At 47.9% G+C, this 13,708-nt stretch overlaps 1 protein-coding gene across 1 annotated transcript in view; it reads left to right on the forward strand.

The window, feature by feature from the left end:
- LOC119165528 (ATP-binding cassette sub-family C member 2) overlaps positions 1-13,708 on the forward strand; it is a 286,281-nt gene that overhangs the window by 124,319 nt on the left and 148,254 nt on the right. The window contains exon 3 of the mRNA XM_037417681.2: positions 1,138-1,473. Coding sequence (XP_037273578.2) covers positions 1,138-1,473 — 336 coding nt within the window. The remainder of the gene's footprint in view (positions 1-1,137; positions 1,474-13,708) is intronic.

Raw genomic sequence — 13,708 nt, forward strand, 5'->3', positions numbered from 1 at the left:
GACGTGGAGGGAAATGACATACGTAACCTAACAGACAGGAAGAGAGCAGAAATGCGTCAGGCAAAAAAGGGATGCGAAGGATATCATATTTGAAATCAAAGTGAAATGCACATGAGCCTGACACGTAGTCCTGATGAAGTATAACTACTGGTAATTAGTGACAACTGACTGGTAAACGAGAGAAGATAAACCTGCGTGCGAGAGAGATAGGTTATTAGGTAGGTAGCTTAGATTAAGAAGTTTGCAGGCATACCGTCGCAGCCAAGACCACAGGACTAGGTTGATTGGCGAAACGTGGGAGACGCATTTGCACTATAATGGTCATAGTCAGGCTGGTGAATTTAATACCTACACAGGCCACAAAAATACGGCTGTCTTTGCGCGACAAGAACAGCCATATTTTCCTGGCCTGTGCACAAACCTAAACCGACTAGCTCAGCAAAGTACTTCCTGATGATGATGATGAAGGTGGTGATAATTATGATGATCATAATCAAGTTTTTGGCGATGCGGTTCAAGTGACTTCAAGAAATTTGAGAAAAGTGTAAACGTAAGGGCTCGTTTCCTCTGTCAGGCACAACATCGTCTGTTATTTCTCACTGTTATAATGCAGGAAAGATGTGTTGTATTGACGTGACGCAGCTAGTGCATTTATTGCTGGCTACCATGAAGCGGGCTAGGGAATTATATATCATTTCCATCAAGTGAGCTATGTTTGATTGAGAAGAGTCTGAAATGAACCACGCAAATTCGAGCTCGGGACGTGCTAGTGTTTTATGCGCTGTAAGCACGGCTTGGACGCGACGGAAGCAGCATCATACCTATACGACGCGACTTCAATCACATGTGGTTACTGGTTTTAATAAGTTTTCAGCAGAATTCTCAGCTTGTATAAATTCATGGTTATTTAAAAATATTTAGCAATATTTGTGTGATCAAGTGTTTTATATATGACGTTATTGCTGTGTGTTTGTTTACTTGACTATATAGATGAAAGTAACTATACTAACCTAAGTTGAGCAACCTTTTCCTTTTAATTAGCATTACCGAGGACATTCTGAGCAAGTTTCTCTAGTTCGAAGCAGGCTAGGCCGGAGGACAAAGCAGGTACAAAATGTGGCGTTTGTTCATTTACAGGGCATTCTTACAACTGCAGTGAACGCCACGCGCTTCATCCGGAGTGCGCATTTCTCGCGCATGCTTCAGCACGTCACTGAGACGGTGGACTCGCTTACCATCGTGCGTGTGTTTGGCATGACGGAGCGCTTCTACGCGCACTTCTGTCGTCTGGCCGACCAGAACCTGCGCGTGTCCCTAGCCTCAGTGACATGCAGTCGGTTGACGAGGACGTTTGCTGTAGCATGCAGCCAGGCAGTCGTGCTCTCCACGCTGGTGTTCACCGTCGTCGGAATTGGCACGGATGATGTGTTGCGCTCGAGTAGCATTGGCCTGGCTCTCAATTCATCATTGTCGGTGAGTGCCTTCAAAATGATAGAGTACAATCAGAAGGCCAGTCCGCTTCGTTATGGCGTCTTGCCTCGCTAAAGGTGCCGCTGTTTTAATGGTGGAGCACTTTACAGGGCGAAGTTCTCGTATGCTGCCGGTCGTCATTTGCCTAACGTAGGCAAAGCATAACCAACTGTAGCATGTTGAGTGTGCGCTCATGCCACGAAAAAGCCTGTTCTTCCTGGGGCACATTTGTTATGACATGAAGTGTTGACATTATGACTAAGGCTAGGAAAACATGGCAACACAAACCATGTATAAAAATTGCCAGGGTAAGCAGGCGAGAGGTATAAAAGGGGAAAAAGAAAGCAGTAAGGATAGAAAAAAAATAAGCAGGAATAAAGAGAACAAAACACAAAAGACTAAAAGAGAGCAAGAGAGGAGGAGGAAAGAAAGACAAAAGTGAAGAAAAATGAGCGCTGTCCAATTTTCTTCGGGCTTAAGGGCGCAATCAACGCAATGTTGCCTTTTTTTAAAAACGAGCCAACTGTATCATGTCAGAGGAGTTTTCAGGTACAGTATACCCTGAAAAGTTGGAAATGGGCAGTAAAGTCTAGGGTTTGTGTGTCAAAGCTGCAATATGGTTTGGGAACTCGAAAGAAAACAGAAGCTCATGGGAACACGGGTGCCTAAAGAAACGGAAAATTCTCGAACAGGAGGCTCAAAGCTCCAACAAAGTGTCTTTCCCTCTATGCTTTCGATAAAGACAAGGTCACTTGCCCTAACGTTTGCTAAAGCGACAAGCCCTGGTACTACGATTTTTTTATCTGGTTAGCAAAGCACAAGCATTATAGACAACAATAAAATACTTACAGTCTGTACAGTTCTGTTTTGGACTCGTTGGAACGACATCACAATGCCTATGTATAGAGCATGATAGTTTGGGAAATAAGAAGGGCGTCACGTGCAAATGCGCTAACTTGCAATACTCTTTATTGCGAGCCAGGAACCAAAACTATATGCAGTTTTTCACCCAGATCATCATACATGCGCTGCGTGCAAAACAATGATTCTTCTGATACAGGGAGCAGTAAAACACACGAAAGTAAAACGCTTATTCAAACAAGCACTCCAATGTTTACAGCACGTTGATGTATAACGTTATATGAGTGTATAGTGGCAAAAGCACCCTTACACTTTGAAGCACTGATGTTTGCATCTGGTGGCACTTCTCCGTCACGACGAGGAACAACTCGCAAATAGGATACATGTTCTGGATGCACAGCATTGCGTGCAACTTAAAATCACTCTAATCCCGCATGAACTATAAGCGTTCTCATACCATGCTGTCAAAACTGAACGGTTTTCACCAAGTCATTTTGTCAACTCTTGGCCTGCTGCAATGAAGCGTGCATGATTTACGGGACGGCGAACATCCGTTAGATGTGGTTGGTTTATGGCGTTATGCTGGCGGGCAGCGTCACGCCGGCGGGTCACACCGCTGGCAAAGGTGCGATTATTTCGTTTCTGCTTCGGTGTGTCTATTGGGTGTCAGTTCCGTCGTGATGTGCTCAACTTCGCAAACCCAACTTTGGAATCGCATGTTCACAGATTAGCCGAGAACATGCGAAGGCCCCCTGCTCCCCCTTGGCGTTTCACTTGCTGGGGCAAATTAACATGCATGACATTCGCTCGTGGACCCCATTGTGATTCGGCGACGCTTAATACCGCATTTCTCGTAGTCGATGCCTTCACACTCGTAGCAGTAGATTACGGAGAAACATCGTTAGTGAATATTGAAATTGCACATCAAAGCACAACGTGTGAGACAAAGCGTGTAACCACGTCGTCACAAAGTCACATCGCTCGTGGCCTCTGAAGTTCTTCTGAAACACTCTCGCAGTTAATTGTAAAGGCCTCACTCTGTCGCGTTGAGTAGCACCAACGCCACGTAGGGTACTTTGATTGAAGTCTGACGGCAGTGTTCGTTCAGATTCTGGCATCAAGGCACCGAACCGTAATGCTTAGGCTCATATTCAGAAACCAGCCTCAGCTTACATCACATTTTTCCTACATGTCTTTTGCTCTCTGCATGCGTTATAAAGCACAAAAATGGTAACCAGGTGAAATATAAGGGCAGGACTGATTTAGGAATAGCAGCGTAAGTTTTACATCAAGAGCAATAAAGGTAGAAAACCAATAGGAAAATCTTGAAGAAAATATGAGGTTGGTTGTTCGCGACCCACTAGAAGGCACTGGAGAGGACGACCCACTGTTCGACGGCTTTGCCACAACTACCCCGGGTACGAAAAGGGAGCCGCCTGGCGACCTAACAGGTGGTTACAATTAGCGGGTCATGGTAGGCCTTGAGGCGCTCCACGTTAACAATGTCGCGTCCTCTACGGCGCATGTTCGAAGATGGTTCGATTGGTTCAATCAAGTAGTTTACAGGGGAAGTGCATTTGACAACTCGATAGGGGCCTTCGTATTTGGGCAATAGTTTCAAAGATAGGCCAGTTGCAGTGGTAGGGATCGAGAGCCAGACGAGCGCTCCAGGGAGGAACGTGGGCGCAGTAGTGCTGGCGTCAGAGCGAATGCTTTTTTGCCGCTCTTGATCGTGCGCAGTAAAGGTCTTTGCAAGCTCTTGACACTCTTCAGCAAGCTTGGCTGTAGCAGAAATAGGCGCCCACTCAGACGGATCTGGCTTCTACGAAAATTTCGTGTCGATGGTGTGCGACGGGTGCCTTCCATACAATAAAAAAAAAAGGTGAAAAGCCAGTGGTGCTCTGAGGGGTGGTATTATATGCGTATGTGACGAAGGGTAGAATGGAATCCCAATTTGTGTGATCGATGGCGACGTACTTGGAGAGCATGTCGCCGAGCATACGGTTGAAGCGTTCGGTGAGGCCATTCGTCTGCGAGTGGTAAGCAGCAGTTTTGCGGTGAACAACGTTGCACTCTTCAGGAATGGCTGCAACGACTTCAGACAGGAAGACGCGGCCTTGGTCACTGAGCAGTTCCTGGGGTGGACCGTGTCGCAAAATGAATCGGTGGAGCAGAAAGGAGGCCACATCGCTCGCTGTAGCCGCGGTGAGAGTGGCCGCTTCGGCGTATCGCGTGGGGTGGTCCACAGCGACAATGGCCCAGCGGTTACTAGCCGACGTCAGTGGAAGTGGGCCATACAAATCGATGCCAACGCGCCCAAAGGGCCTGGCAGGGCAAGGTAGAGGTTGCAGACCTACCGGTGACAGGTGCGTTGAAGCTTTACGGCGCTGACAATCTATGCAGGAACGAACGAATTTCTGCACGTAGCGGTACATGCCGCGCCAAAAGTACCGTTGGCGAATGTGGTGTAAGTCTTCGACACCCCGGAGTGCGCACATTGCGCATCAGAATGAAAGAACTCACATATATCAGAGCGCATACTGCGAGGTATGACTTGTAGCCACGGGCGGCCGTCACCGTTGTAATTGCGCCTGTGGAGGAGGTCGTCGCGAACGGCGAAATGGTGGGCTTGACGACGCAACGCACGAGTGGATGGGGTGAATGGATTAGCCAGCAAGTCTATAAGTGAGGCGATCCATTGATCCTTGCGCTGTTCAGTAGCAATGGTATGAATCCTAATGGAAGAAATGGCAAGGGGAGACGCTGAGTTGTGGGCATTGTCGTCAGGCAAGGGAGAGCGTGACAGGGCGTCGGCGTCAGCATGTTGCCTTCCATTGCGGTACAGCACGCGGATGTCGTAGTCTTCCAGGCGGAGTGCCCACCGGGCGAGACGGTCTGAGGGATCTTTCAATGACGACAACCAGCATAGTGAGTGATGGTCGGTGACGACATCAAATGGGCGACCATACAAATAAGGTCGGAACTTTGTAAGGGCCGAGACGATTGCCAAACATTCCTTCTCGGTGACGGTGTAATTTGTCTCGGCCTTAGTAAGCCTACGGCTTGCATACGCCACGACATATTCCGAGAACCCTGGTTTGCGCTGCGCAAGGACAGTGCCAAGGCCGACACCACTGGCATCCGTGTGTTCATTTGTAGGGGCCGTAGGGTCGTAGTGGTGGAGTATGGGAGGCGACGTCAACAAACGACGAAGCATTGTGGAAGCGTCGTCGCAGTGTGATGACCACGAATGGAGAGGCCCGCTACTTCCTTGGAGCTTCGTCAGCGGCGATATGATAGTCGCGAAGTTTCGAATGAAGCGCCGAAAGTAGGAACACAGCCCTACGAAACTGCGCAGTTCCTTGACGGATGTCGGCTTGGGGAACTCGGCCCCGGCCCGAAGCTTAGCTGGATCAGGGAGAATTCTGTCCTTGGACACAATGTAGCCGAGTATTGTCAGCTGTCGAGCTGCAAACCGGCACTTCTTTAGGTGCAGTTGCAGACTGGCGTCACTCAGACGCGTTAAAACATGCAGTAGGCGTTGAAGATGCGTCGAGAAGTCGGGAGCGAAAACGACGACGTCATCGAGGAAGCACAGGCACGTGTGCCATTTCAGGTCACGCAGAACAGTATCCATCATACGCTCAAAGGTGGCGGGCATATTGCACAGCCCAAACGACATGACGTTGAATTTGTACAAGCCGTCGGGGATGACAAAAGCGGTCTTCGGTCGAGCGTCCTCAGCCATAGGTACTTGCCAGTACCCTGAGCGCGAATTAAGGGATGAAAAGAATTCTGCTCCTTGCAGGCTGTCAATCGCGTCATCTACCCGCGGTAGTGGGTACACGTCCTAACGAGTGATCTTGTTGAGGCGTCGGTAGTCCACACAGAACCGCACAGAACCGTCCTTCTTCGTGACGAGAACGACAGGAGACGCCCAGGGACTGCTAGAAGGTCGATTAGCATCACGGCGAAGCATGTCGTCGAAATTCTCGTTGATTACATGGCATTCTGTGGGAGATACGCAATATGGACGTTGCCGCAGTGGTGGCTGTGTGCCTGTGTCGATGCGATGCGTAACGGTGGATGTGCGGCCGAGAGAAGGTTGGGCGACATCAAAAGAAGACCGGAACTCTTCCAACAGGCCCAGAAGCTGGGAACGCTGGCCTGGCGTAAGGCTGTCGGAAATGGAGGGACCGAATACATCATCAGATGATGAAGCAGATGTCGAAACAGCACTAAGCGTACTGGAACTTGAGCAGTGCATGTCATCGGGTTGATCCATAACTTGTTCGTCTTCGATGGGTTCCACGCTGCCGAGACATTCCCCTCGCACCAACGTAATGCTGTACGGGGATGAGTTCACTACAAAAATAGTGGTGCTGCCGTGAGTGAGTTGCACGGTCGCGAAAGGAACCAGCAAGCCTTTTCTGAGGAAAACACGATGAGATGGCGAGAGGAGTGCAGCGGTGTCAGAAAGGCTTGCGCAGTAGACCAACACCGTCGCGGACGAATTTGCAGGCACTTGGGTGTCGTCTCTGACAAATAACTTGCTTGCAGCAGATGGACTGTCGTCCGGCGTCAAAGAAGAGAATTGTGTGAGTTCAATTTCAGCTGGTGCGCATTGAATGACGGCGTCATGGCGGGAGAGAAAATCCCATCCTAGGATGACGTCGTGGGAGCATGAAGGAAATATGATGAATTCGACCGCATACATCACGTCCTGAATGTTAAGGCGGGCTGTGCACATCGCCGTAGGGTGAATGCTTTGGGCGCTGGCTGTACGGAGGGAGAGCCCGAAGAGTGGTGTGGTCACTTTGCGCAGTAATCGGCTAAGTTTTGTGTCCGTGACTGATACGGTGGCTCCAGTATCTACAAGGGCAGATTCACGAACGCCATCCACAAGTACGTCTATCACGTTCGATGGGCTTTCCTGAGGGCTTCCACAGTACGACAGCGTCGCAGCCCTTGCCTCGTGGACTGCGACGACTAGTTTTCCTGGTCGCCCTCGAGTAGACGTGGCCGCATCGGCGACAGTGAGCGACGTCGCGGAGATGGTGAACGGCGGGTAGACGGAGCGGGGCGGGACGACGGTGACGTAGGCGGCGGTTGGTAATAAGAGCGGCTTGATTGGTTCGGAAAGTTCGAGGCAACCTGCGGTTGCTGCACACAATTGCAATAGCGTGCTACGTGACCGACGCGACCACAAGCAAAGCAGATGAGGCGATTGTCAGCAGTGCGCCATCTGTTCGCGGGTCCCATCCATGTCATAGAACGCGATGGACGAGCCGGCTGCTGATATGAGTGCATGGTGGGCGGCACGCGGGGCACGTGGGTGACGTCGGCGTATGTAGGCCACACAGTTTCTCCGAATGCCTGGGGCCTCGCGGTTGTTTCGGTGTAACTTAGAGGGCAAGCCACAGAAATCGGTGGGGGCGGCCTGGCTACAACTTGGGCGTAACTGAGTGGCGCAGATACAGGAGGCGGCTGGTGGTATTCAGGAACGACCTCCGCGATTTCCTGCTGAATGGCTCGGCGGAGCGGAGGTAGAAGTGTACTTGTTGGCTGCTGAGCATGTTGCGGCGGAGCAAAAGCCAGTAAAGAGACCTGGCGGGCAACTTCCTCACGCACGAATGACTTGATTTCGATGAGCAAGGTTGTGTGGTCAGGAACTGCTGACAAAGCCGAGAGACCAGCATCACGTAGTGGCGGTCGACGGGTCATCAAGCGCTGCCGCCGAAGCTCGTCGTAACTTTAGCATAATGTGATGACTTCTGCCACAGTGTGAGGGTTCTTGGCCAGGAGCATGGTGAAGGCATCGTCGGCGATGCCTTTTAGAACATGCGTGATTTTGTCTGCCTCTGATATATTCAGGTCGACTTCCTTGCACAAGTCAAGGATGTCCTCGATTTAACTTGTGAAGGACTCGCCGGTCTGCTGTGCTCGTTCACGTAAACGCTGTTCGGCTTGCAGTTTACGTACGGCAGGACGGCCGAACACGTCGACGACAGTGGTCTTAAAAGCAGACCACATCGGGAAATCAGATGCGTGGTTGTTGTACCACATTCCGGCCGCAGCCGTGAGGTAGAAAAACAGGTTTCCGAGTTTAGCTGCCTCGTCCCAATGATTGGGGACGCTCACGCGTTCGTACATGGCGAGCCAGTCCTCGACGTCGGTGCCATCCGCGCCGGTGAAGACAGGAGGGTCGCGGATGCGGGGGACACCGGGACATGGCGTCGTCGTAGGAGGGAGCGTTTGCTGAGCGGCGTCCTGGTGCATGGTAGAAGGCACGGTACGGGATCGAAGCTCCAAGGGCATGGAAAGCGAACCGAAGATGTTTGAAGGGCACAGCTCTCTCCACCAAACTGTTAAGACGTTTATTGGTGGACACTCGTTGATGATTCACGACAGCGACAGTCAATGCGGGAACCGACTCTTTGTTTGTTTGTTTGTTTGTTTGTATCCTCTAATCCATGGCTCGTACCCACTCTAATGGATTGGCAAAGAGAACATGTAGTCTCATATTGAAGATAACTGCATTATTGCTTACAAAGACAAAAAAGGGGGGGGAGTTGTATAGTGAAGACAGTATGTTAAAAAAAAGAAAGAAACCAAATTTTTAGATAGTGATAAAAAAGAATCAACAACAAATTAGACACTAATAGCTACAACTTGATTTTGGGAGCCGACCAGACAGCTGGTTTTGCTAAACCCGAGTAATTTGGTATGTCACGGATTTGTCCTGAATTGAAAATTACTTTTTGACCCGGTTTTTTTTGTGTATCTGTTAACGTGGGCTTTATGTACAAAAACGTTTAGACTCTTGAATAAAATTACACACCGCATCGAATGCATCTCTGTGGCAATTTCCCAAAACAGAGGCACCAAAACTTAAAACATTTTCTGTGGTTAAATTTAAACCTAGCTTCGCAAATGGAATATCTAAAAGTCGTTTCCTAATTAATACATAGTTACGACATGAGCCAAAATAATGTTCAATAGTTTCTGATTCTTCGCAGAACGGACAAAGGGGGGAAAGTGTCAGACCAGCTCTGTGTAAGTAAAAATTTAATGGGCACCGGAATCTGGAGATTATAATTTCAAGTTTTTTTGACGGACTCCACTGGGCTTTCCATGGAAATTTGAGGTGCTGATAATCTGTCCATTGTGTGATATTTTCTAAACTATCTGTAAAAAAGCGAACTTCCTATATCTAACCCCTGATAAGTATTCTAACTCGACAAGTACTGAAATTACTGGTCCATCGAGTGATGCTCGTGCCAAAGCATCTGCCAATTAATTTAATTGTAATTCGCAGTGACCTGCGACCCACACTAATTTGAGGAGTTTTAAATGCGGCTGTGCTAATGTGTGGAACGCTGCTAGGGCACGAGATTGTTCAGAGGTTGTCAGAGCTGCACACACCGAAAGTGAGTCGGTTAGGATGATTGCACTGGTCTCGGTCGTAGAAATTTAAACGAAGAGCTAAAATATTAGCTACTAGCTCGGCTTCAAATATAGTAGTGAAATCTGGAAGCCTTACTGAAAAAAACCAGCCGAGGTCATAAGCGGTTGGTCATAAGAGTGTCTTGATTGGGTTGGAAAGGACCGACTCTCTGCACGAGCTGCTCTTCTTATAAAAAGGGCGACCCACTAGAAGCCACTGCAGAGGACGACCCACTGTTCGACGGCTTTGCCACAATATGAACCATAGACAAGCTAAAGATTTTCTGGTTGTGCTAATTAGTCTAATAATGCAATACTTTTCTTCTCCGCTCGTAGGCAGTGGCACCGTCCCTCCAAACCAGAACGCAAAGGAAAAGTGTCAAATAGGTACGGTGCGTGTATGCACCGATTTTCCTGAAAATCTCTTCAATTCACGAAACTCTTTCTTCTGGCTCATTCCTTCCATTCTTTTCTCGTAATTTTCAACAACGTCATTTCCGTAACGGAAGTAGGTCAGTTAAGTCTTAGTGCACGCCGACATAATACACTTTCGTGTTAAAAAAAAGTCGTCCACAGCAATACGCACATAAGATATCTCTTCGCAAGGAAAGGTAACTGATGGTTTTGGAATATAGTTGTCCGCGATTCAACCAACTCTGCTTCAATAATTTCCCGACTTAGGCTTACGTGGGTGCTAGCCCCGTGCCTGTATGCATCACGATCATTTAAAGCGCAGCTATCAGGCCGTGGCTCCTGCGTTCATCGCGCTAACCGATACAAAGCAGGAGGGAAGAAGAGCTTGAAGAGAGACTGCTTTTCACATCGGCCTTTATGACTTGGCACCACTTGGATCCTGAAATTGATATTGCGGGCGTCTGCTCTGCTTTCTTCCTCGTTAACGTCGATCTAACTGCACCTGATGCGGTTGAAAATATATATAATATATTGAACATGTGATGCGCGAAGAATCGAAGACAAGAAAATGCACGCACATGGAACACATTAACTGAAACCGAGTTCCAAATGATTTATTGAAATGCATGAAGCCCGCTTTTATACACACGCACATTTTTTCAACAACTTCGGGCAAACTATTGGTGAGCATACGCAAGATGCATCATGTGTGGTAATTACCTTTTCCGAGAAGCCTTGACTACAAAGTGCTTCCTTCTCATCATGTGTGGTCTTGTTCCCGACCCATGATGAAGAGGGAGCTCTTTGCAGTCAAAGCTGCTCGGAAAAGGTGGCCCCTTTGGCACTGGTGTGTCACAGCTCTCTAAAATGAAGCAGATATTCATTTGTTAGTTGCGAAGCAGCTCTTTGACTCAAGGTTTCTAGTCTTCAGTGGCGTAGCCAAAGACCGGGGGGGGGGGGGGGGTACGAACTCCCTCCTCCAAAATTTGTCGTCCAACACCCCCTCCTCTTGCCACTTATTCAACTTAATTGTTTTGTCGCTTCGAGCTGACATGAGTTCAAAACTAAGTGCTTCTACTATCACAATATTATTTCTGGTGCTTTTGCTATGGATACTGGCGGCATTCGATAAAACATCTCACGGTGCTTCTCAGGGCACAGCATTCTCTAAAATTTTGGTCAGAAATCTTAGCCGCGACTGTTTTAAGCTAGCTTGGCGACGGGATTCTAGCTCAAGTGGTGCTCGTATTTTTACCCGCCGGAATGGTTTCTCTCCAGAGTCGGACACTATAATACTTTTTAATAGGGAAAGGTTTCTTCTATTGGGAATAGCCAGACACAGTTCCAAGGTCTGATAGGCCACGTTCAATTATATTACAGTGTGGCTCTTCGTGCGTGCGCTAAGACATACTAAAGCCAATGAATAACATTTCTATTTATCCTTAGAACGATCTGCTAACATCTAAACATACACACACGCACGCGCACACACGTACGCAGGCGCTTGACAGAATGTTCGATTTATACGCCAAACCTGCTCGCATGCCAGTGCAAAAATAAATTTATTCTAATCTTTTTTATGCCACAACGTTAAGGCACTTTGAATGGTTGTTTAGTGATGAAGGTGCAACACAGGCAAACGTGCAAGCTAATATTCACATCCTTGGAATGGCCTACTAAAATACTCATCTTGTAACCTAGGCTCATGAATAGAAAGATAGGGATCATAAACTGAAGGCAGCGTAATGAGAAATGAAGTGTGGGCAGCTGTAGTGAGCTTAAGCTTTATTGTTCACCACAGTGGCAAAGAGCGCAAGAATAAGGAACATAAAGTTGAAAAAATATACAGATTGTATATATTGATTCGCTTCATGCGTTTTGTTCGTTTATATTGACATGACAAGAAGGGCACACCAAGCAATTTCTGCACCTAGCGACATTACGTACGAAAAAATGCACAGAATGGAGAAACATAGGTGGGCGTGTTATCATGTAATATTACGAGCAATATACATAGTAACCAGAAGTTTTTGAAAGGAATGAAGGAAGCTTTTTGCAAGTAATGTCTCATGCCGCAAACTGACACATTAAATAACGTAATACTGTAGATTATCTTTTTCAATTGACACTGAGAATATTCTGCGCATTTCATATCACAATACATGCCCCTTATGTTACCCAAAATTTGCTCAAATGGCCACATGCAAATTCGGGTTCTCGCATTCTTGTTCACACCTTTCGCATCATCTAACCACGTCTGCAAGTGAAAGATGCCACCGAAAAGCAAGGAGTAGGCAACGGGAGAGAACGGAATCACTCTGCAATGCTGTCAAAGTGATTTTCAGCAATATGTCTCATACAGTTGAGCTTGCTTCCTTACAACTGGATGAAAAGTGCACCACATACTGATTTAACCAAAGTCGTCTTTAATACTACCCGCCAGAGCGGTTCGGCGGTTATGGTGCTGTATTGCTGAACCGCAGGTAGCTGGATCGAACACCTGTCATGTTTTCGATGTAGGCGAAAATGCTTCAGGCCCGCGCACTTTGATTTAGCGGCATGTTAAATAAGCAAAGTAGTAAAATTTCCGGAGCAACCCACTACGGCGTGTCTCGTAGTCATATCGCGGTTTTTGCACGTTCATCATCATCATCATCATCATCGTCATCAGCCTACATGGGCCTACAACATTTCCGCCTCCATCGGAAATGCAGCCGCCGCAGCCAGGATTCGATCACGCGACCTGCGGGTCAGCAGCCGAGTACCTTAGCCACTAGACCGTTGCGACGGGCAGGGTACCTCCATTCGTGAAAAGAGCTTATTTTTTGAACGCAACGAGGATAACACTGTGATACTAGTTAGTTCGCGCGCATTTCGTGTATACTGATGCGTATAGGTTTCATGTGTCCTGTGAATTTGACCAGCGTGTGAAGTGTTGTGCTGTCAACCATGTCTTGTGTGTGTACTCTTCATGCGTTCTTCTTTCGTGTCCAGCAGTGTGCTGCAGATTTCAATCTGGTTGCTGTTCTTCGCGTGACATTCTAACAAGTTTTTATTGCATCTGTCGCTTCGTCCTTCTGGCGAAACTGAGTTCTTTCTTCCGATTTTTTCACCTCATCTGTAAGTCAAATCTGTGACGGAAATATGTCAATGAAGCTAAGGTGAACCATGGCATAAAAAAACTTTCGTGTTACTAAAGCGGAAACATGCGCAAACAGCAAAGCAATTAATTTACTAGCGTTAGAACTTCTGGGCTGGCTTTTATCAGAGGGAAGTTGATTGGCTGACACTTACCTCTTATAATTGTGGAGGAATGAAGAAACGATAGCTCTGGATACACATACAGAAGCCCTTCGGATAACACAGGACCGGAGCAACAAAACACGTAAGGAAGCGGCAGGACACCGTCGTTTCAGGGAGGCATTGTGCAGTCACGTCAACGGCTATGCATCAGCTGCTACTCGCAGCACGAGCTGAAGCACTTTTTCTTTGGGAAGACACTTTGCTCTAGTGGTGG

Source organism: Rhipicephalus microplus, chromosome 9 (assembly GCF_043290135.1).
Source record: "Rhipicephalus microplus isolate Deutch F79 chromosome 9, USDA_Rmic, whole genome shotgun sequence".
In the NCBI taxonomy this organism is placed as follows: Eukaryota; Metazoa; Arthropoda; class Arachnida; order Ixodida; family Ixodidae; genus Rhipicephalus; species Rhipicephalus microplus.